Below are 24,153 nucleotides of genomic sequence, written 5' to 3' on the forward strand. Positions count from 1 at the left end.
GGCTGGGAGAGGCCACCAAGGATCTGGACAGGAGTGGAGCTGGTAGCACTTGGGGGTATCAGGCTGGTCAGCTGCAGAACTGGCACTGCTGTGTGGCCAGGGACCAGACAGATACACCTAAAATCATCTCCCCTAAGGCTGGCTGTTTCCATCCTCAAAGAAGCTGCAGGCCTGTGCAACCCAGCTGCAGCCACAAGGGGGCACCATCCCTCCAGGGTCCTTGCCTCTCCTGCATCCTACCACCCCTCAGCCAGAGCATCCCGGGAGCAGGGTGCCATGGCTTGAGAGGGTGTCCCTGGTAGCTGGATGTCTCCTTCATCCCTGGGGCCAGGCCTGAATCCCCTGCAAAGCCTTCCCAGAGGGAAGTCTGCGGGGAGCATTAGCAGGGATGCAGGGCAGTCACCATCCACGCGCGAGTGTTGCCAGTGCCCTGTTCCCACTGCTGCTGCGAGCCCCCACCTGACGTAGGAGACATACGAGGTCCACTGCAGGTACGTGGGGATGGTCTTGAAGCTGACGAAGAAGCCTGAGAAGAGCAGGACGGGGATAGCAGTGACCGGTCCCACGAACGTGGCCACCTGCAAGGCAGAGGTAGGCCGGAGTCAGACATGGCAATGGGGTTGGGGGATCACAGCACATGGCCAGTGTCACGCGAACCCACACCCACCACACACGCTCTAGTGAGCACACACGGCGCCACGCAGATGCACGCTCATGCTCTCAGTGCCACGCCCTTGCACAGCGGACACCCCCTTGCACACCCTCTGGCACATCACTGGCTCGATTACTGACCCTGACAAAGCAGACGGGTGCAAACTCTGCCAGAGGCTGTCCCCGGCTCGTCCCCATGCAGCCCAGGGTCCCCACCAAAACCAGTGCCCCCTCTGACCTGCAAGGAGGTGGAAGCTGCTCCGATCAGAAGCCCCAGAGACTGTGCCACCAGAGCGGTGGAGGTGGCGAGGGCGGAGAAGAGGAGGAAGCGGGTGGCCTCCGGGGGCTGGCCTGTCATCCAGTACACGATGCTGCAGTAGGCTATGGGGCAGATGACCTGCAGGGGGTGGAAGGGAGATGGTTCAGCAGGACCCACCTCCACCAAGGCTGCGTGCTGTGCCCTGCACCAGCGGGGTCTCTGCACCCCTGCTCTGTGGCCCCAAGCATCACAGTGATCCAAGTTATACTGTGAGCTCCAAGGGCAGGGATCTGGGAACTCCGGAGCTCTATGAACCCCCCTCTCTGCACCTCTCCAAGGGGGTCAGGGCCCAGGCTGTGCAACGAGCGGCAGGAACCCAGGAGAAGCCAGCCCTGGATCTCCCTGTAGGCAGACCAGCCCAGGAGCCTAACCTAGGAGAATCTATTTCATCCCCCCGCCCCCCATGCTGCATCCTCACCTGGAAGGGCACGTCTGCCATGGTCTTGGCCAGGTAATAGGCCTTTAGGCTGTACCAGTAGTTCAGGTGCTCTCTCAGGAACACAGACATCTCCAGAGGGACTGCAGGGACAGAGGGACCCAGCAGATTAGCAGCAAGCGGTGCCCTGGTCCGGCCCCATTCTCGGGCCCGCCGGCTCCTTGCTCAAATAGAAGCCAAGGGGGGATTGATCGATGCTAACCCTTGAAGTGCTGCCAAGCAGCTCCCCAGGGTTCCTGGGAGGTGGCTGTGGCTGGTTCTGATCCAGGATGGACCCGCTCCCTCTCCCTCGGGCACCAGCGCCTCCAGGAGCGAGGGGCACCGGGGTCTACGCTCAAGAACCGAACTGGGCCCGGAACTACCTACACTCCGCCCACTGCCCATCACTCCCAACCTCAGCCTCTTCCAGGCCTGGCTGGAGTCAGTCGCCCAGGACTAAACCCAGCTGCAGGGCCGGCTCCAGGCGCCAGCTTAGCAAGCAGGTGCTTGGGGCGGCCACTCCGGAGAGGGGTGGCACGTCCAGCTGTTCGGCGGCAATTCAGCGGAGGGTCCCTCGCTCCCGCTCGGAGTGAAGGATCTCCTGCCGAATTGCCGCCGAAGTGCTGCAGATCGCGATTGCGGCTTTTTTGGGGGGGCTGCTTGGGGTGGCAAAAACCCTGGAGCCGGCGCTGCCCAGCTGGACCCCATGGAGGAGCTCAACTGCCCGAGCTAGGGGATCCCCTGTGGTCCAGGGGCCTGACACCCCGACCTGCACATCACAGGGCACTGAGCTGATCTCTTAACCTGCCTTAATCCCACCCTGTCAGAGGGTCTTCCACTGACACCCCAAAGGAACCTCTGTGCCCCATTAGCTCCTGCCCACCCCACCCCGCTGGCCCTGCCTTCCCTGCAGCTACCCCAGCTCAGCCCCAGGCCTGGGCCGAGGGAGTTACTGGCTCGGGTGTTTCAGTGCAGACTGGCCTGCCCCACCCTCACTCCCGGCAGCAGCCGGGACAGACTCAGTGCTCTAGGGGAGATGGGGGCAGGTGAGTGCCGTACATGTGAGGACAGTGGGCATCAGGGCGGCGAACATGAGGAAAAGCATGGAGAAGAAGAGGAAGCCGGTGTTGTTGAAGACCTTGCCGGCGTCGTTGCCGATGTGCAGGTAGAGCAGCCCGATGAGCACCCCGATGCAGATGTGGGACATGAACCGCAGGTGGGTCAGGACCTGCAGGGGCGAGATGGGCTCGGCACTCAGAGAGGGGCAGGGCCATGGCCTACCACCAGCCCTGGGTGCACCGGGCTGCTTGCTGAGCATTCACCCCCGACAGCAAGGGCAGCGATGGGCGCCCTCCACCCGCTGGCTCCAGCAGTAAGGCTCCCATGATACAGCCTCTCCCTTCCCTTCTCCAGCCGCCAGACCTTAAATCTCTGCTCCCTCCACATGTGCCTTAGTCCTGCCTCCAACCTTCCCACCCTCTGTCCCCGGTCCCCTCCCACCGCCTCCCAATCCTGGACCCTGCTCCCCATAGCACCTGTCCCCTCTGCTCCAGCCTTGGTCTCTGCCCCGTCCCCTGCCCTGGCCCATCCCGCAGCGCCCCTCCCTTACCGTGTCTCTCATGATGGACAGGAACGTTCTCTTGAAGAGGATGCAGAACTGGGTCATGGTGCTGGTGGCAAACGTGTGGCTCTCAATATGATCCACGTCCTGGAGGGGGGTGGGGGGACCATGACAAGGACACGGAGAGTCAGGGACCCAGGGACTCTCAGCCCTGACAGGCAGACCCCTCCCCTTGGGTATCTGCTGGGAGTGCGGGCACCAGCCCCACCCACAGGATCCTTGTTACCCCCAGTACCTCAGGGACAATGGGCCCAGGCCAGGCCAGCACCTGCCACGCCCCTCGCCCCAGACACCGTCCCACTCCCTGCAGCACCCTGGGCCAGGGCGGGGCTGCTGTACACACGCCGGGGAACGGCACTACGGGGGCCGCAGGGCAGACACAGCACAGGGGCTGCCTGGTGCTCTGGTGTGTGGGAGATCCCCGGAGAACAAGGGGCACCGGCTGGGAGGGAGGGTGGCTCTAGTGCCATAGGCCTATGCTCTATCAGTGCCCAGATAACACAGCGACGGGCACCCCAAACTCCGCCGGTGGAGAGACGGACATTACTCCCTCGGGGTAGGGGAACAAGGCAGGGGCTGCTCCCAATTCTCATCCGCTCTGTACCCACCCCCTCGGGAGCCAACCAGGGTCTGGGACAGTGTGAGGCGGGCAGGGATGCTGCTATCCCAGGGATATTCCCTAGATACACCAAGACCGTTCCCCATAGCTGACCCACAGCCCAGCCCCACCTGGAGGGACAGAGCTCACACCACAGGGGTCTGGGCATCGGGGGCAAAGATGCCCCGGGGCCTGCCTGCCTGGGCGCTGCTGCACTGACCGTCACGCAGGGGACTGGGCAGGAGGAGTCCGTCTTCTCCGGGCTGCTCTTCTTCTCGGCCATGGTGCACAGCCCGTTCTGGACGGCACGGAACAGCAATGGGTTGAGGTCTCCATACTCGCCTGAGGCCACTTCGATAACTGGGGGGGGGGACCCAAACAGCAAGCGCTGAGACCCCCTCGGACCAAGCCACCTTGCCCTGCCCTTCGCAGCCACGGCTGACAATCAGGGGTGGATGGGCACCCCTGCCCCCTCTGCCCTGGCCCCGGCGCATTGGGGGTGGGGGATGTACTAACCTCCATCTCAGGGCTGAGTGGGAGTTAGGCTTGTCTGCTCTTGGAAACGTCCCCCAGATGGGATGGGGAGCTATGACAGAGGCAGCATGATCAGGAAAAGGCAGGTGACCGCAGGGGAGCCGCCACCTCCCCATGGCCAGGTGCTAAGGCTGGAGTAGCCAGGCAGAGCCCCTTGACCCACGCCAGGTGGGGTGGGGGACAGTACTCTAGGCATAACCCCCCCTAGATCTTGGGCAGGTGTGGGGAGGGAGACCCCACTCCCGAGTGCCTGGAACCACTCTGCATGGAAAATGGTCAGTGCGTTGCCCTCCCAGACCCCCTTCCCTCAAAGGCTCTTGTAGGACCTTGTAATGTTCATTCGCCCTGAGAGGGGTCTAGAGCGGACTCATCCCTGAGGAAATGCAGCCACCTCTTGGGTGGGAGGCGGCAACTGTTTAGCACAAGTGCTTAGGGCAGGAAGTGAAGAAGTATCTCACATCCGGTGAGAGCCCCGGGGGAGGACGGAACCACACCAGCTGGGCTGTGTGCAGGAGAGCAGCACGAACTTCTCCAACTCCCAGAAAAACTCACCAGGAGTCACGTGCTGAATCGTCAACCCCTCTGCCCTCCCGCTCCTGGGAGCTCTCCCATACTGTCCTGGCCTAGCCTGGCCCGGCTCAGGTAGCGAGAGGCAGGGCCGGCTGCAAGCCAAGGGAAAGGCATGGGAAGCCTGGCTTTGCACAGGCACTTACTGAAGTCAGCCGGGTTGTGGTAGGTGGGGCAATGCAGGCCCAGCCCTTTCAGGTAGGGGATGAGGTTGGGCACCACCCCTTTGAAGATGCACTGGCCCTGGCTCAGAATGTACAGCTGGAAGAGAGAACAAAGCGGCCTGAGCAGGAAATGGCAGCAAGTCCCCCACTAAACACCACAGGCCAGACCCCGAGACCTCCCACTCCTAGGGCTCGTGCCCAGGGAACGGGGAGCCGGCGGGGTCTCACCAGCCGAGAGATGCTGCCCCAGGGTACTGGGATTCTGTCCCACAGCTGGAGAGACCCCTTTGCCCCCTGGAGGCAGAGCTCTGATTAGCAGGTGATGCTCCCCAAAGCACAGGGGCAGGCAGGGGACTCACCCACCTTGTCGAACATTTCGAAGAGCTTGGCACTGGGCTGGTGAATGGTGCAGATGATAGTGCGGCCTCCCTGGGCCAGGGACCTCATCAGAGAGACGACTTGGAAGCAGGAGGCGCTGTCCAGGCCACTGCAGACAGGAAAAGGGGGAGAGAGGGAAGGGAATGGGGTTTGTGGGGGGGGGGGGGGGGGGGGGGGGGGAGAAAAGGGAGGGATGGCGGTGTGAGGGGGATGGATAGAAGAGGTGGAAAAGAGAGAGGGAGCGGGGGAAAGGATGAATGCAGAGAGGAAGAGGCGTGGAGCCAGAAAGAGGTGGGATAGGAACGGGGATGGGGAGAGAATGAACATCCCAGATACAGGAACACCTCGGGCAGCCCCTGAGCCAACTCTGCGGGGGGGGAGGGGGAGCTGTGACCCTGAGCCGTTAGCAGGGGTTACAGGGCAGGGCTCCCCACTCCCCCAGCTTGGCTACACAGTGTCCCTGACGGCTCCCCCCTCCAGCTGGTGCAGGGAGAGCCCCCCATCCTGGTCAATCCACGTTCATCCCTGGCTGTGACCCCCCCCCCCACAAATTCTGAGCTGCAGCAAAGAGACGTGACCCCGCTGCTCATGCTTGGCTCCCCCCGTGCAGCTCCAGGGGCCGGCGACAGCTGCAGGCTCCCGGGAAGGGGGAGCCCCATGCTGGCCTGGAGCGGTGGGGGAGGGAGGCCCTGTGCTCACCTGGTTGGCTCATCGAAGAACATGACGGGGGGGTTGTTGACCAGCTCCAGGGCGATGGCGAGGCGCTTGCGCTGCCCCCCGGACAGCGACATGGTGCGGGTGTAGGAGCACTCCAGCAGCCCCAGCGCCGTCAGGATCTCCTGAACCTGGGCCCAGCACAGAGCAGAGAGAGTCACTGCCAGCCTCCCTGCCCGACATGGGCGCCTCCCTGCCCCGCCACAGTCCCGCCGTGAGGGATGTGCGGCCTCTCTGGGGCCAGGGTTTCAAAGGCACTTGTGGCCCCCAACACTCTTCCTACCTCCTGCTGCTCTCCCTGACCCCTCCGCCCCATGCTCAGCCCGTGTCCCCATCTCCCCCAGCCCCCATCGTGCCCAGCCCGAGTCCCCACTTCCCCCTGCCTCCCCGTGCCCCCACCTGCCCCTACCCATGCTGTGTCCAGCCCGTGTCCCAACCTCCCCCTGCCCTCCCTGGGGCCCCGCCTCTGTGCTGGTGTATTGAACCATTAAGAAGGCTGAAGCAATGGAGGGGAGGGTGTGCCCTGGGAGCCCCTTTACCCTGTGGGCAGAAGGACAGGATGGGCCCTTCTGGGCATGGCAGTGCTGCCCAGAGAGTGCCGCCCTCCCTTGAAACCCGTACTGAGCGGGGACCCCCAACTCACCAGCTCCTTCTTCACCTCCTGCTTCTCATTCAGCTTCAGGTTAGCAGAGACCTGCGGGGCAGGGAGCAGACACAGGGGCCAGTCAGAGCCTGAGGCCAGCCACACTGGGGCCTGCCCAACTCCCAGACAGAATGACTAGGGGTCTCCTGGCCTCTGCACAGGATGCCATGGGAGACCAGGCACTCTGCCCTCAGCTCTGCTCAGCAGAAACCAGGGGATGGAATAGCAGGGGGCTGTGGGTTGGGACTGAGGGGTATTGGCAGAGCTGTGGGCACGGGGGAGCCCAGGGCTGTTATAGCGGAGGGGAGGGGGGGCTATGGGTCGGGATTTGAGGGGTATTGGCAGAGCTGTGGGTACGGGGGAGCCCAGGGCTGTTATAGTGGAGGGGGGGGCTATGGGTCGGGATTTGAGGGGTATTGGCAGAGCTGTGGGTACGGGGGAGCCCAGGGCTCTTATAGTGGAGGGGAGGGGGCGCTGTGGGTTGGGATTGAGGGGCACTGGTAGAGCTGTGGGCACGGGGGGAGCCCAGGGCTGATATAGCAGGGGGGCGGAGGGGATGTGGGCTGGGATTCAGGGTTACTGGCAGAGCTGTGTGCATGGGGGGAGCCCAGAACTGGGATAACAGGGCAGACTACAGGACAGGGCTGCAGAGGCATGTAGGAGGAGCCCACAGCTGCCTGCAGAGTCTGGCTCAGCTCCCCCAGCTTTCACGAGCACCAAACTCCCCCAGTAACAGCAGCTGAAGACCCCGGCTGGTCTATAAAGCACAAGCCAAAGTGCGTTCTACATTCGCTCTCTATTCTGTCCTTATCCCCATATAGACCACAGTCCATAGCCATATAATGGCGCTCACTGCACCCAGGCCGGTGGGATCACTCCGAGGAGGAAGGTGGCCCCGTGCCATCACATCTCCGTGCGGCCATGGGTTCAGTGGCAAGCCCACACTGGGTTAATCCAGGTCAGGTCTTATGCCCACTGCACCCAGCTCCGGGATCTCAGGGCCAAAACACAGCTCCAAGCAAGCAATCCCTCGCTGCTGTTCCACCCTTTCGGAGCAGCCCTCGAGCCCTGCTCCCCCCCGGGCCATGCCACTTCGCACCGCCCACTCACTCACCATCATGGCCTCCAGCACGGTCAGGTGCGGCAGCAGCATGTCGTCCTGCATGATGTAACAGGACATCTTGCGGAAGGTGCGCAGGTCCCGCAGCCGGCCATTCACCAGGATCTGGCCCTTCATCCCCGTCTCCCTGCGGGCAACAGGCCGAGATGCAGAGCACGGTGCTGGTGAGGCGGAGCGAGTGCAGATCCCCACCTCCCATGGGGCTAACCCACCCCCAGGAGCCTCCATCACAGTGCACTGCGTTCCGATCCCCACCGGGCTGGCCGGAGAGAGGCTCTCGGTCCCATGCACAGAGGTCAATCATTCGCCCTCACCCTGCCAGGGAGCTGCCTCACCTGTAACCAGCCAGGATGTTCATGAGTGTGGATTTCCCAGCGCCCGAGGGGCCCATTATCCCGATGAGCTCGCGCCGGCAGAATTTCCCGGACAGGCATTTCAGGAGGGTCTTGTACCCTGGAAGAGGGGAAGAAAGCAGGGTGAGCCCTTGTGCAGAGCCCAGAGAACTGTCTGGTGGCACAGGAGGGCTTGGGGGGGTCAGTGGCCATGATGCGAAGGGCCAGCCCCACATCTGTAACTCCTCTAGGGTGGAGGAGCTTACCCCATCCCCCACTACAGTAAAACAACCCCAGCCCTTTGCCCTTCTCTGGCACCTTCCACAAGGGAAGTAGTGGATTCTCCATCTCTTGTTGGCCTCACATCCAGACTGGAGGCCTCTCTGGGAGACCTGCTTTAGTCAAATACAAGTTACCGGGCTCAGTACAGAGGTAAGTGGGTGAAATGTCATGGCCAGTGTTATACAGAAGATCAGATGAGATGGTCTAATGGTCCCTTCTGGCCTTAAGCTCTATCAGTCAAAAGCCCTTTACAATTGCAGGGCAGGATCGTTCTCCCCATGTTGCAGATGGGGAAACTGAGGTACAGAATGGGGTCATACACACAACGGGGCAGGGAGAGAATCAGGAAGAGAACTCAGGAGTCCTGACTCCCAGTCTGTCCAACCATCCACAGACACCTCGGGGGGCCACCCCTCGAGCTCTCCCGCTCTCTGAGCCCCAGTGCCACATTACAAGCCTGCAGATGCTGTAACATCAACCATTGTTTTGCAAGCAGGCGTCAGCTCTGGTGTGGCATCCATTAGGAACAGATCTCCTGCCTCGTTAGTGCACACGGCATGGACACAGTTCACTGCAGAGCCGGCAGAGCTCACTCCTAACTGGTGACCTGGAGGTGAAAGTTCCTGCACTACCTGGGATGCCCAGGCCCCCGTGCCAGATCAGGCAATCTCCTGCCAGCTCCTGGGCAATCCTTGTTGAACTAAGTTTAAATAACTTGGGAGTTCATTGTATTACAAATGCCTATGTGTGCGTGTTACTGTGGGATTGCCTGGGACTTCTTTAAGGGGGAGGCAGGACTAATGTAAACCCTGGGAAGCGTTATGAGCGTCAAAGGACTCTTTTCAAACAATGGGTCAGACAAGACTGACCTTTTAGTTGAGTGGGTTTCCTAGGAAATATTGGGAGGAGGAGAATGCAAATTGCCCACCTCCGGACCCATCCCTTTGAAGGAAAACCCCATTGTCTGTTACAGGAGGAGAAAGTCAGAGGCCCAAACTGGATAAAAGAGTGACTCTCAGATTCATGGGGTATTTGTTCTCAGCTAACAGCTGTTATGAACTTGTGACCACAGAAAACCCCCTTAGTGGGGTCTGACGGATGTTTTCACCAGCTAGAGCCCTTTTGGGAGTTGGGGTGATCTCTGGCAAACGTCTTAGCATGCTTATAGCTGAATACATCTTCTCTGTAATGCTGTTACCTTAAGAATAAATGTGCTTGCTTAGAAAGATCTGCGGTCAGAAGGTCAGGCTAGATCATCTAGTGTCCCTCCTGGCCTTCAGCTCTCTAGACTCTGTGTAGTGACATAATTGTGGACCATTGCGCAAGTCAAAGCCTTCAACAACAAAGCAAAGCAAAGCAGAGCCTGCTTAGATTGTCTGGCTTTGCTGGGGAATTCACTGTGCAGGCAGGTAACTGTGCAGCCTGGAAATACCCTGGTCAGAAGGGAGAGAGACGCGGGTCTCCACCCAAGAGCCAGAAACGTAAGAGTGGGTGCCCTTGCTGGGCCCCAGAGGGGGAATACAAGTGCAGTTGCCATGACCAGTGAAACCCCATCCCAATTCATTGCACTGACTTTGCAGACAGATGCTCCCTGCCGATTTTCCTGCCCCCGATGGGGGAGGCCCAGCCTCTTGGGGGCCCTGGATCTGCCTGAGGCTACGGACCTTAGCAGCAGGGCAAGCCGGAACGTGCTAAGGGTCTCGACAGAAGGCAGGTTGCCACATGCTGGGGCAGCCTCACAGCCAGGGCAAGGGAGATGGAATCTCCCAAGAGAGGGAGCTGGGCGGGGGTTTGCTCCGCAGGGGACCGGGCCTGGGTCAAGGCGCCTGTTTCTGCATGCCGGGTCCCTCCCCTACCTTAGCTAACAGGCGTCTGTCTGCCAAAGGCCCAGGCTCGTCTACCCCAGGCTCAGCCTAGCTTGGCTCCAGCAGCAGAGCCGTGTCGATTTCAGTTGTAAATTCCAGGAAGCCAAGGTCAGCAGCAGGCTCCCTCCACCCCCTTCCCTCCAGCATCCTGTGGAGTCGGTCTGATTTGCAACCGATAAGTTGCATGCCCGGGGCCTCTGCGACCATCCAGAAATGAGAAAGCAAAGGATGCATGACAGGACTAGTCAAGGGGTGGGGCAGAGCGCACAGGGATAGGCATGTATGGGTCATACTGGAATGGAGCACGGATCCTAATGGGACAGATTATACTAGGACAGAGCATGGCATGGGGATGGACACAGAGAGGATCATACAGGGATGGTGGAAACCAAACAAACTGGGCTAGGAAACCCAAATGTGGAATCCCAGGAGACCCCACTTTTCTCCCCCCCAACCTCTCAAGATCTGCCCTATGGACAGTCACTGTTACTCATTCTCTGGCACCATGAACAGGCTGGGTGTGTTAGAAACCCTGGGCTGGGCTCCGCTCTGTTTCCCTCTCACTGCAAACCTGCAGTGACTGCACTGGCTCCAGTGATGAGGGGGCCACCGCTACACGCTGGCCTTGGGGAAACCAAGAGCAGAGCCTGCTCTGTGCAACGGGGACATCTTCATGCCCTGGGGAGTTTCCTGGGTCTACCAGCCCGATGCCGCATGGTGCTGAGCCCTCTGGCCCATCCCCTCCAGCAGGTGTCCAGCACCTCGCAGGACTGGGGCTCAAGATAAAGACAAGCAAGCACCAGCCGAGAAACTAGAGGGGGAGTTTAGGGGAGGCAGAGAGAAGCTCTGGAGGTGGGGGGGCTTGCTGAACAGGAAGCAGGAGATTGTTCTGCATGTAAGGAGCAATGTGTGCGAATGGGGAAAGCCCACGATGGGCTAAAGGACTACTCTCCCATTGCCTCCAAGCAATAACCACCTCATTGCCCACCCCGGCCCGTAATGAGGGCTAACAAGTGGTCCCTACTGCAGTGCCCCGGGGGGCTGAGATTCACAGAGGGATCTTTCTTTGCTGGTGTTTGAGTCATCACGGCTGCCCTGGCGCACCCAGCAGTGCACTGACTGGGTGGGCGCTGCCCAGGAGGGGCTTTCTGGGAAGCAGCCCCCAGGATTACCAGTCCCCAGCCCGCAGGCCCTGCGCCAGCCGGATCGATGGCCCGCCGACCTACTTTGCATTCCCACGGTGACACCCGGCAGCAGCCGCTAATCAGCCCCAGAATTACCAGGGACTTGAAGGGGCTGATTAGCATTTTGCAGCGCTGGGAACAAGATGTCTCGGGGGGGGGGGGGGGGGGGGGGGGGGGGCGTGTGACAGGCACTGCCTTGTGTCTCTGGGGAACCGTCACCTTCCGAAGCCAATCGCGGGGCTTCTCCGGTGGAGGCGTCAAAGAACTGCAGCGGAGGGGCCCAGGAGCGGAGTCAGACGTTGGGGATGGATCTGGATAACTCCCGGACCTATAGCCACAGGCTCAAACAAGGGCAATCAAATCCCCATGCATCAGGGCAACAAGGGATCGGTATAGCGGAAGGTTAGGACCTTTCTCTCCAACTTCAGCTATTGAGGGCAGCACCCACCTGCCATGGTCAAGGGCAGATCAGAGAGAGAGAGGATAGACAGAATGAGTGCTAGAGTATAGAGAGGGATGAGATTAGATTAGGAGGATTCCAGGTTTCTATCCTTCTAATCTAATGACCTAGACTGTATCTGTCTGCTGCCCACCGGTTGTCGCTTGTCAGCTCTTGGGGCGGGGCCAGTCTTTTCATCATGGCTGGACAGTGGCTAGTGCAGCGGGGCCCTGCTCCCCAATTAACGCTTATACGAGCTACCCCAACACAAATAAACAAACAAGAAGGGTTTGAAGGTCTTGCAGGACAAGCCCTCTGTTCTCCTATAGATGGGGTGCAGATGCCCCCTCTGTCGTGCTTTCTCTCACAGACGCTGTGGTAAAAATAAGGAACCAACTTCCCCCTAGTCCCTCCGAATGAGGCTCCGGCCCCCAGCAATCACAGCCTTAGGGACACAGGCATTGTGGAGTTGGCTCACAGCTCTCTGCACTTTGGCAGCGCCAGACCTGCCATTAGCTGTGCGCACCACATATCCCTCCTTCCAGCAACCTCGTAGCTTCAGCAAACCGCTGTGGTTCTGAAGGGGTTAACCTCTAGTATCTGCGTCCACAGCATTGGGGTCATTCTCCTGGAAATGCCCAGCTGTGCTGTCCCTCCCAATTTCTCACCATGCAATGCGGATGGGCAAAGGAAAAGTTGGGCTTCAGCCCAGAGCATCATGGGAACTATATGCAGATCAGCCTGGCTAGGCTCCTGGGTACCAAACTCTAGGGTTTACGGGGCACTACTTCCCTCTGCTGGAAGGAATCAGAACTGCTCTCGGTGTGTCCTGGACCCAGTACTGCTAGCAGCTAATGGGGATTCTCCTCTTGCTCCATGAAGGAACGGTCTGCGGTCTATCCCTGCTGCTGCTGTAAAGCCCCTGAGTGGCCCTGCATCAGGTGCCGGGGAAGCGGCATTTCCATCACCCCTAGGAAGATGTGTATCTTGTTTCAGGGCCCAGGGACTGCTCTCCTCGCCTGGGTCGGTGTTAACATGCCCCCTTCCTCTCCTCCAGTGGGGACGTGCGCCCCAGAACTTTTCCTGTTGCCATCCAGGGGCACTGTAGGAAATTAACGGCACAGTCGGCACCGGAGCAGGGAAGCAGCTGGCACAAGGAGGGGGCCGGTGGGGCCAGCGAGCAATCTGGGGGCAGCTTTATGGCCCTGAAGCGGTTGTCTGGCCCCTGGCAAGGGCTCCTCAGCATGATGGTAACACAGCGTATAATTCTCCTCCTCATGGCCCCATCGGTGGCTTTGCTGCAGGTTTCCTGAGTCCCGGCCAGGCTCGTGCGAGATGCTGAAGATGAGGATGTGGCGGCATGTGACCAGCTACCCCGAGCTGGGAGCAGCAACATGGCAAACCCAGGCACTGAGCTGCGCCCCCTCCCCCCAGCCCTGCACTGCCGGCGGCTCTGTGTGGCACACAAACCATGCCGCGCTCTCCAGCCTCCACAGGGCCGCAGCTTGCAGCACGGTTACTCGAGTTCATTGACAGCCAGTAACCCCCGACAGCAGCTGAGCCCTCAGCCCACCCCCGTGTGCGGCTGGGGAAGGACAGTGGGCTCTGCAGGGGCTGTGCAGTTTGCCTGTCAGCTCCGGCATGTGAAGATGGGGATTGTGCTGGGGCCTGCTCCCCAGCCGCTTTTCCTGCGGGTTTGCTCCCCTCCCAGCCCTCTGGTGTCTGAGTGAGCCCTGTGGGGCTGTGCTCGCTAATGGGGTCAGTCCCAGACTAGCCCCCCTCCTTCGCCCACTAGAGCCCTCTCTGCATCATCAGCTGCCCCCCAGGGCCAGACCCCCTCTCAGTCCCTGCCCCAGCCCCCCCAGACATCTGAGGCAGGGAGGGGAGATCTGAAGGCTTGTGGGGAGGGGACAGAGGCTGATGTGAGGTGGTGAGGGGTGAGGAAGACCACCTCCAAGAGGAAGCTTCACCAGGACCCCCAGCTGGACTCCCAACAGCTCACATGCTTTAAACTCCCTTGAGCAGGGGGTGAGGCTCCATCCCCGTCACCCCTGAATCTCACGCTGAGTTTGGCGAAGAGCTGTCTCAGCTCTGCATGGGAACCCTAAGCCTCCACCTTAGCAGGCAGGGGTCAGGACTCCTGGGTTCTATATCCAGCTCTGCCACTGGTCTGCTGGGTGACTTTGGGCAAGTCTCCGTGCCTCAATTTCCCCAGCTGTAGAAGGGGAAAGAACGATGCTTGGTAAACAAACACATGCAGAAGCCATGTGGGCACCTGTCCACAGCCATGGGCACGTTGTTTGTATGACTGTAGTGCCAGGAGTTCCGGGCACGGAGCAGGACTCCATTGTGCTAGGCGCTGTACGAACACAGAATAAAGACAGTCCCTGCCCCAAAGAGCTTCCAATCTGAGTAATTCAATGGGGAGAAGGATCTTGAGGATCCCTTTTTGAAAGGGACCAGGTACGGTATTTACCGTGACTGGGATACACCCTGAAGCCCCTCTGTCTGGTGAAAGCCTCATTGACTCCAGCCGAGTTTTGCCTGAATAAAGAGCTAGGAACTGAGCCTGCCACCCATTGGAGCCAGAGGGACTACTTGCCTGAGTAAAGGTTGCTCATGGGAGCAAGGATCAGGCCCTGAGAAAGGCCTCAGAATGTTGCCTGCTATTCCCCCATCTCTGGGTGATAGGGAGAACTGCCAGCTGATGCCAGTCCAGCCAGTCTGGGCAGGGTGGAGTGGGCTCTGGGGGAGTCAATGCAAACAGCAGGCATGGGGCTGATCCCAGAGATACCCTGCCTGGCCTGGGGAGATGCAGAGTGACCTCATGGTTATGTGTGGGACATTTAAGGTGACATCACCATTACGGGATATGCAGGGTGACAGCATCAGTATAGCAGGGGGTGAGGGTGACGTCCCATTGCTAATAAGTGGATGACTACGCCCAGCTCATTGTTTCTGGCAGGGCTGGATGAATTCGTTCCACCTAATTCTGAACCCGCCGGAAGGCGCTGGGCGTGGATGTTTGACTCAGGCCATATGGGTTCAGAATAGATTCTGCTTAGGAGACACAGTAGGAAAAGGGAACAGACAGGAGATGGGGAAAAGTCCTGATGCAATGGAACGGTTTATAGACTGTGCATACAACCCCCAGGTGTGCCAGCAGCTCTGGAGGAGGGAGAGGGGGCTCTGTCCATAATGCAGGGCACAGGCTGCGTTAGTCAAGGAGAACGTATGGGGCAGTGCAGTGAGAGTCACTGGGCCTTAGTCCTGGCTCTGCCATTGACTCACTGGGTGGCCTAGGGCAAGTCATTTGCCCTCTTTCTGCCTCAGTTTCTCCAACTGTAAAAGGGGGAATAAGATACTTGGTCAATAGACACACGCAGAAGCCATGTGGACACATGTCCACAGCCATGGGCAAACTTTGGACCCGAAAGGCCAAATTCTAGAACTTCCTAGAGGTCACGGTGGGAGGGTCTGTCTTGGGGAGATGAAGAACTCCCCAGTTTGCCTGCACAGGCTGGAATGTGGATCATTTACAGCTGAGGAACCAGGCACCCTGAGCTTCTGCCCAGATGGGTGCGTTACTGGCTGTAAGAGCTGCATAGAACCCCAGCCAGCTAAGACGAGCCAGGCTGCTTCCGGTCTGGCCAGGGGACGCTCCCTTTGTCTCACCTGGTAGAGGGGATATCGATGAGCCCCACCAGAGTAGCAATTCAAATCTCCCTTCAGATGGAGGGGTTGCACCCACCCCAAATCCAGCCTTGGATGGGGGACCCCGCCCCAATCTCTGCCCTACCAAGCCCTGGTCCTTCCCCAGCTGCAATCAACATCCTATAAAACTTGGGACCTGCTAGTAACGTCACCCCCCAAAGCACATCCTATCACCTCTGGCCCCCGTGAAGCTGCACCCAGCCTTCCACCCAGCCCTGCTCTTTCTGCAGCTGCTGTGATGTTCAGCTCTCTCCTACCGCTACCAAACCCCGGGCTCTAAAAGTGTCTTTCTTCACCCCTCCAGGATCAGCTTCTCTTCTGCCTCCTGGGGCCATTTGATTGGCATCCCATTAATGAGGGGAGCTAATTAAAGGAGACTACCACCTACCGGCTGCCATCAGCCTCCCCCGGCTCTCTGGGGACCCCTGAGTTACACACATGAAACGGGGATGCCACCGATGCATGGTTTGGTAGGAGCCGTCCTCAAAGGGCCTGAGGAGTGGGACAGTGGTGGGAGCAGGAAACTAACCCCCCCACACCTACTCCCCTCTCAGCCTGCTCATGCTCTGATCTGATACATCAATCAGGGTCTTTCAAGTGCCATTTAACCCACCCACTGGGATGACACGTCTGTAGCAGCTTCCTATAGAACCAGTCTCTTTGAGGGGATTTGAAGCCCAGAGTGCTCTGTTGTCCCTGAGATTCTGGCCATCTTGGGTCATTACACAGGAGCTGTCCAGTGTGGGTAATTCCATTCTGCCTCCCTAAATCCTGCCCAGCAGTTTCACTGGATTCTCCTTCACTCCTCTTCTCAACTGTTGTGTGGTGTTACTGGGTGCTTTTTAAACAGCTGCTGCATCCCACCTCAGAGATGGCTGCATTTCAGTGGTGGGTAAATAACCCCTTCAAAGTGCTTTGGGACTGAGGATGAAAAAAGTCACCATATCAGAAAGAGGCTGGAGCCAAGACCTTGGAGGCAAACTCCTCCAAACAGCCAGATTCCATGGCTTGAGCACATCCTTCTGCCACGGGCAGGGAAGGTAGGTACCGGGGAAGAGGTTACTGCAGTTTATACAGCCACAGGAAGTGACACAACTTCCTCCCCTTCAAGTTCCTGTCTAGTGGTTTGCGCTACACTCTCTATCAAGCTACAACCCCACATGGATGCTCAAAATAGAAACAGCGGGGAAGGGCCTGTCACTCCACTCCCCACAGATGGGCTGGGTTGGCACAGAGAAAGACTTGTCGTTGTTATTCATAGTTTGTATTGGCCTAGTCCCGGCCCAGGACCCCACTGTGCGAGGCACTGTACAAACACAGAACAGAAAGACGGTCCCTGCCCAAGGTGGGGGAATCTCCACAGTCCCAGGGGTTTAGCAGAGACTTCCACAAGAGCCATGTGATTGGAACCCCACACAACCCTCTGGAAACATGCCCCCAGGGGGTCATTTAAACATAGATTTAGATATCACAGCTGGAGAGTCAAATTCAGCAACGTTCACCGGCTGTGCCTGGATCCTACTGCACAAGGGCTGGAAGTGTGACACCTGACTATGGCATCCTGACCTTGCTGCGCTAAGCGCTCGTAATTTACCTGTATCTCCCCCTTCTCCTGGCCACAAGCACATCCTAGAACTGAAACTCGCCAGCACAGACAGCCTCAGCAGCCTTGGAAGAGACTCCACAGCCTCTCCCCCAGGCGGTGCCAGAGACGTCTGGGGCATTGATTTCTGACACCAAGAACCACCAAGGTGGAAAATTATCACCTGTGGGAGCAGGGAACTGATGCTTTCAGCACACATCCCTGCCCCAGGACATGGCGAACTCCAAGGATTACAAACTCAGCCATCCCTGATGGGCCCTTGCTCCCCTCACCACCTTCGGCTGGGGGGTGAACGTGTCAGTTGGAGCACCGAAGGGTGGTTCGATCTTGATTTCTGGGTGATGGGTGCTAGGATCGGCAACCAGCTCCCATCTCCTCTCCTGTTCCTATTCCAATCCCTCCTTCCTACCCCGCTAGCCCCAGCTCATCAGCCCCGCAACGGCTGCAGAATCCAGGGAGCGCCCTGACCCCACACCCCTCCCCTGGCTGTCCACCGCCTGTAGGAGCCAACTCAAAATCACCGCTCTTATTTTAAACACCCTTGCACGGGCTCGCTCCCACCATTTGTCGTCTTCTTTTTCCTCCCCTCCCACCTCCCTCCTGTCATCCAGTTCTGTCTCTGGTGGGTACTGGCACCTCTTGGATTTCCTTAATGAAGCACTGCACTTGCATTAAACATAGAAAAAAGAGTTTCCAGGGAATAAGAGACCTAAACCACCATCTAACCAACTTAGAGCCAGAGCCCTTTGCTTCTGCAGCACAGGGCTGCCCCCAGGCTCAGCCACAGATGCAGCATAGAACATTAGTTGCAACAAAGCATTGGGGATTTTTTTCTCTCCCTCACATGATCTACCCAATAGGAATACAAGCAACCCACAGGGGCCTCTATGCTCTCCTCTGCAGCTCCGTGTCTCCTCAAGATGCTGATTCATGTGATTTCTTTTCAAATCTCTCCCCTCCTGGCTAGCTCTCTCCATTCCCTGGCCCCAGGAACACAACTGCCATGAAAGATGCTACACTCACAGGACCGCTGTGCCCTCACCGGGGGCTGCCATGCCCTACCTCTCTTTCTCCACCAGGAGCCCTCACGGACGGAGTAGGACAGGTCAACAAACTCGATGTCCACGGCCGAACGCTTGGGCAGGTGCGAGAACCGCTGCGCCTCTGTGATGTGATTCTCCACCTTCTTCAGGTGGGTGGTCAGGAGAGGCGCGTCCTGGGAGCCAGCATTGCATACGGAGTCCTCCAAAGCAACGGAGACGCAGGTTGGGTCAATCCCCTTCTCAGCCATGGCGTCGCTCTGGAGGGGGACACCACACAGGCTCACCATGGAGACAGACAGTGACCAAATCATCGGAACTTGTTCTATGCTGAGCAGCCAGAAACTCCTGCCCCTTACCCGAGGCGCCCCGGCTGGGAAAAAGCTGGGACTGCTCTGGGGTTATTGCTACAGTGCCTCCTGCTGGGATGCAGGGGCTGGAGTCGCTGGGAGCTCCCCTGCAGCCAGCTCCCACCCTACTCCTGCTAGAACAGGGCAGCTTGGCTTGGTTTTGACCAGCTGCCATGTGGCCTCTGCCTCCCCATTAAATGTTGCAGCAGCTATTAGCATCCCTGGACCAGTGGAGACTCCCCAGGGAGCTGCTTGGTGCTGCTGAGTATTCACCCCTTGGGTGTCGGTGTGCACTGGGAAAGAGGTCTTGCCCCATGTGCTTGACACGGATAATAGCCCCTTCATGCCTAACCTGGAGGTGCCGACCCCTTCCAAGGCAGAGGAGAATTCAGGGGCTGACCCCGTTGAAGCTATCCACCATGCTGCTCCCTTGAAGGGCTTTAGCTACAGTCTGGAGGGGAACCTCTCCCCTGCCCCCACACCCCAGTGCGGATGTAGCTCAGCAAGGTCCTGGAGAGCTGGGGGCAGGCAGCCACTGATCAGCTGGGATGGCAATAATTCACGGAGCTCTGGCCATGGCTGGCTCTGCCGGCCGGGCCTAGTTCTCAGCCTGAGACGGCAGAGCAGGGAGCAGCATGTTGCCCTGTGACCCGCCCCCCCTTCTGCTCCCCTACTAGGCTTTCTCCCTTCTCCACACCAAGTGGGGAGCAGGGAGTGAGATCTGCTCCCCATTAGGGTGACCAGACAGCAAGTGTGAAAAATCGGGATGGGGGGGGGGGAAGGGGTAATAGGAGCCTATATAAGAAAAAAGACCCCAAATATCGGGACTGTTCCTATAAAATTGGGAAGTCTGGTCACCCTAGTCCCCATCCTGCTGTGACTCACTGGGCAGGGGCAGGGAGAGACTAGAAGGGAAGATGGAGGGAGTCAGAGGAGGGATTCAGGGGCACCCCCTGTAAATCCAGCTCGGATACTTACTCAGGGAGCCCCCCAGGCTTCCAATCTGCTCCTGCCATTGGCGAGGGGCTGCTGATGCCCAAGGGGAAAACCCCCTCCTGTCTGGTAAGGGGGCAGTGGGTTGGGATGACAGACAAAGCCATGGCATTGCAATTCTTGGGGCAAAAGGCTCCTCCCCCCCCCTCCCCCCATCCTTCCTGGGTTGAACCAGCCCGACCCCATCCAAGCATCTGCCTCACTCCAGTAGGTCCCACTCCCACAGGATCCTGGGTTGCTCTCAGCAGTTGGAGCAGCGCAGGCCGTGGTGACAAGCAGGGCGCGAGGCCAGTACTGGGGCAGCAGACCTGCAAGGGAAGAGCTGCCACAGGAGGCGCTCTTCCCTCCGAGCCAATCGGCACCCGCATGGTGCTGGGCTGCAGAGGGTGCCCAGGAGAACCTGGCTTTGCTCATGCTTCCCTGGCACTTTTCAGATGAGCAGCAGGTACCCCCGCCAAAGTCTAACTGGTGTCACCCCAGCAGTAACAGGTACATGAGCCTCCTTTGCTCCCGACCCTGCAGGGCCGTGTTGCTGTGCACTGGGCAGTAGGCGGTGGGCTCCACCCCAGAGCGGGCTGCACGGCGCTGGGGTTCATGGTGGGGCTAGTCCAGGGAAGTGGGGGACGCTGTTAGCACCGCCCAGGCCCCTGCACCTGGCCGCAGGGAGCCCCAAATGGGGCAGGCCTGCGGGGGCCCTGCTGCTGGGGGAAGGGAGGAGCTGAGCCTGCAGGCGAGCAGCCCAGGCCTCTCGCACCCCCTCCCACGCGTGGGGCACTAATGCCTCCTTAACCTACATTTCCCTGGGCTGCAGCCTTCAGCCATCGCCTGGCTGGAGCTGCGGGTCCAGCAGCGCATCCTTGGCTGGGCCGCTCCCCGATGCAGACAGAGCCCTTGCAGGGCTGGCAAAGCGCCAACCCCCCCCCCACTGGGCGAAGGGCTCTTGGCTTGCCGGCCCCAGCGCCCCCTCCTCGCCCGGGTGGGGGGACTGCCGGAGCTAGAGGGGCCAAGGCAAAGTTTGGGCCAGCCGGAGCCCTCGGGGGTCACCTTGACGCCTCCCGCGGCTCCTCGCAGGGACCGAGACCCCCCCTCCCCGCATCGCTCCGACATCAGCCCCCCACCCCGGGAGCAGATGTGCCAGGAATAGTCCTCAGCGCCTCGCGCCTCCCCCCATCTCATTCCTACCCTGCCCCCCGCCCCGTCCAAACTGCAGCAAAATTGATCGCCCCCCCTCCCCCCCGCAGGTCACCCGCCCGCGAGTGGGCCGGGGAGCGGGGCTCCTGGGGGGGCTTTGCAGGCTGACAGCCGGGGAGCAAAAGGGGGGGGGGGGGCTTTGCAACACTCACCTTAGCGCGTTACCGGCTCGGCCCTCCCTGCTCCCGGTCCTTGCAGAGGCGACGGATCTAGCGCCCTGCGCCGCCGCCGGCTGCTTGGAGCCCCCGAGCCGCCGGCATGGGGCGGCGTGTCTCGGTGCAAACGCCCTCACCTTCGCCTTTGCAGACAAAGGGGCGACGTCTCCTGCCTGCGGTGGCCGCGGCTCGGGGAGGGAGCGCTAGACGCCGGCGCCCGGGCTGAGCGTGCACCCGGAGAGAGAGAGACCGGCGCAATGAAGAGGCTGCCAGGTTACTGCAGGCACCAGCCTCCCATCCCATTTGCAGCTTCCCGGGGATGGGCACGTTACCCGCTGCAGATCAGTCCCCAGCTGGCGCTGGCTTCCCCATTGCCTGGCAGGTGGGGCTGGCGGGGCTGCTTTCTCAGCCAAGCAGCCGGCTAGGAACCCCTCTCCTGGGGCTGGGCAGAGGAGCTGCCTCCATCCAGCCCTTGGGTCCTTTCCAGCAGGGTCCCAGCTTCTGCTGAATGTCAGAACCAGGAGGCTGGGCTTTCCAGGCAGGTCTTACTTCCCCAGCCCACACAACAGCCTCTCTTAAAGGGGCAGGAACCCACCAGCTGTCTAATCCAGGTCCCTAAAGGTAAGGGCAGCCCCGGGCGCCTAATCCTGCAGGCCTGGGCCTGCTGTTCGTCCCTGCTGGCCCACCCCAAACAATCCCCCCTCTGGCTCTGAATGACATGATTGGGCCTGCCGCAGTGGCCATGCTCTGTGTTACTGACAGAACGCAGCAGCTAGACAGCGGCGTTTGTACCCAGCCCATCCAAGAAACAGGGGCCCACTTCTCCGGAGGCTGGAGAACATGGAGTGCTGCACCCACGGCTCTGGCATCAACTGAAATTTTCTAAAGGCCGTTCCCTATAGGGATGCGCCCCTGGGATACCCACATTGCCTGCTGGTTGCCGACAGAGGACAGCTACCAGCTTGGCTGTGAGGAGTAATTTGACCCTGGATAGGCAGCTAAGATCAGGGAGCCTGACCATCACCCAAAGCCCCCCAGAGTTACTGGGTGTAATTAATGAGAGAAGTGCAACATTCAAACAGATTCTGAGGTTGATTCATCACAAACTCCCTGCCCTAGATGGACGCGTGCACAGATGCACACCCCCTTTGGCAAATGGCTGTTTCCATTCAGGAGAGCCCCAGGGTTGGAACAGCTGTAGGAGGATTGTGTGGGAACCCTAAAATAAACTAGGGTGAGCCCCTGGGGAATGAAGTGTGTCAGCAGAGCTGTGCAGGGAGAGTAGCAGGGATACTGCAGATTGGTGCACCAGCAAGGTGGTGGGGGCATGTCCTAGGACCGGAATACCTGGGGTGTGCAGGTCAGGAATATGTATCAGCAGAGCTGTGGGGAGGTGACGGTGGGGTAGAGGAGCTGGGGGATGGGGGCTGCAGGTCAGGACCAAGGTGCCTCAGCCAGGCTGTGGTGGGGTGTCTCGGAGTAGAGGAATCTCACTCTCTATTCAGGCCCCCATCAACCTCGTATCAGAGCCCTGGAGTTCCTCACCAGAGCTCACGCAGCCCCGGCACCTCTCTGCCTGGCTCCTGCCATCGCTATTAGTCACACATATCACCCACAACATTTCTTAAAGCATGGAAGACATATGGAAATGAGCGACATTAATGAGGATATTAATTAGAAAACCATCTGCTGAGCCTTGGAGAGCTTTCCTGCTGCCACAGCCAGTCACGGGGAGGGTGGGAGACAGCTGGACACTGTGACTGTGTGCCGATGGGTTGGACCAAACTCATACTGGGAATCAGTCAAATTGGGAGTCAGGCACAAGCCATGTGTAATGGCAGGGGACCCACCTGCTGCCAGGGGCGGTAGTGAGGGATGGTTAAAGGCGTACAAAGGTCTCCAGGCTGGGCATTAGAAAGGCTGGGGAGCTGTGAATACCCCGGGCAGAGGACAGTGAGGGGACTTGTTCATACATAGAACAAGACTCAGTGTGGTGAATTCTTCATTCATTTAAGGCACCAAAATAATCAAGTTATCTTGTGGGTTTACACAAGCGCCAGAAGGGAGTTAAGTGCCTCAAATCCCATTGAAAGTCAGTGGGAGCTGGGGGTGGGGGTGGGGGGAGTGACGTTTCCAAAAGCTCCTAAATGACTTGAGTGCTGCTGACTTTCACTCTGACTTGGGCTCCCCAGTCACTTAGGCCCAGATTCACAAAGGTATTTAGGCTCCTAACTTCCACTGAAATGAATGGATGTTAGCAGCCAGGCCTTAGGCAAATCCTACCCTGGGTGCCTAACTCCCTTAGGTGCCTTGGTCTATACCCAGCCTAAGACATTCCTGGTTTATGTGTTGGAGCCAATTACTGTTCCGTGTAAACTCACAAGCCGATGCTATGCTCTGGATTGTTTGTGTCATTTTTCTTTAATAGCAGAAGTTCAACAATTCTGGGTTTGCCTTTTTCAGAAACCGCTGCCCATCCTGTCCATCACTTGGCTTCACTCCCCGCTGGAAAGGGGATCCCCTCTTGTGGGCATTCCCATGTGTGAGATGAGCTTGATGGGGTCTCAGTCCAGTCCCTAGGACGTAAGTGTCTACTGCTCAGAAACCACCACGATTGGTATGAATTACCCCCCTTTCTGGCAGCTTCAGGAGCGAATAGGCTGTGGAAACTGAACTCCCCTTGGGCTAATAACACTTCTTGTCAAACTTAGGTTTTTGGGGCAGGGACTGTCTCTCATTCTGTCTATACAGCACCTAACACAATGGGGCTTTGAGCTTGGCTGGAGCCTTCGGTTGCTACCACAATACAAATGATTAATAATACCTTGAGGCCGGACTGAAACGCGCAGGTGAGTCGGTGGCAGAGCAGCTTGCCTGGCTGCCCATGTAGTGTGGACAAGCAGAGGATTCAGTCCCTTTGGGTGTGGCCATTTCACGAGAGGGTCCCCACTGCTGTTCTCCTGGGTGGAACTCCCCCAGCACTGAACTCACACACATTCTGACACCACCCCGCAAAACCCAGCCCACCTTAGAGCCATTACTTGCTGCGGCTTGTGTGAACGGAGCGAGTCAGGAGTCATAACACTAGCTCTGTTATTAATTTGCTTCACAGTCGGGCCTAGAGGCCCCAGCTGAGATCAGGGCCCCCTTGTGTTAGGCACTGTACAGACAAGGGGTCTAGACAGCCCCTGCCCTGAAAGGCGGACAGTCTGGTCTCTTTGTTGGGAAAGTGGGGCCATGACTCCTAGTTAGGATCCTGCCTGCTGGCTTGGGTGTAAGAA

General features: G+C 59.0%; 1 protein-coding gene across 1 annotated transcript in view; it reads right to left on the minus strand.

The window, feature by feature from the left end:
• The window catches only part of ABCG4 (ATP binding cassette subfamily G member 4), a 29,383-nt gene extending 8,011 nt beyond the window's left edge, over positions 1–21,372 (minus strand). Inside the window, exons 1-14 of the mRNA XM_034754750.1 lie at positions 20,870–21,372; positions 18,206–18,443; positions 8,060–8,177; positions 7,719–7,851; positions 6,605–6,655; positions 5,947–6,092; positions 5,233–5,356; positions 4,852–4,966; positions 3,825–3,964; positions 2,995–3,093; positions 2,445–2,613; positions 1,389–1,489; positions 890–1,048; positions 460–578 (exon numbers count right to left, since the gene is read on the minus strand). Of these exons, the coding sequence (XP_034610641.1) occupies positions 460–578; positions 890–1,048; positions 1,389–1,489; positions 2,445–2,613; positions 2,995–3,093; positions 3,825–3,964; positions 4,852–4,966; positions 5,233–5,356; positions 5,947–6,092; positions 6,605–6,655; positions 7,719–7,851; positions 8,060–8,177; positions 18,206–18,434 (1,703 nt within the window). The 5' untranslated portion in view covers positions 18,435–18,443; positions 20,870–21,372. The remainder of the gene's footprint in view (positions 1–459; positions 579–889; positions 1,049–1,388; positions 1,490–2,444; positions 2,614–2,994; positions 3,094–3,824; positions 3,965–4,851; positions 4,967–5,232; positions 5,357–5,946; positions 6,093–6,604; positions 6,656–7,718; positions 7,852–8,059; positions 8,178–18,205; positions 18,444–20,869) is intronic.
• Between the last annotated feature and the right edge of the window lie 2,781 nt (positions 21,373–24,153).

The sequence above is a fragment of the Trachemys scripta genome, chromosome 21, assembly GCF_013100865.1.
Source record: "Trachemys scripta elegans isolate TJP31775 chromosome 21, CAS_Tse_1.0, whole genome shotgun sequence".
Taxonomy (NCBI): domain Eukaryota; kingdom Metazoa; phylum Chordata; order Testudines; family Emydidae; genus Trachemys; species Trachemys scripta.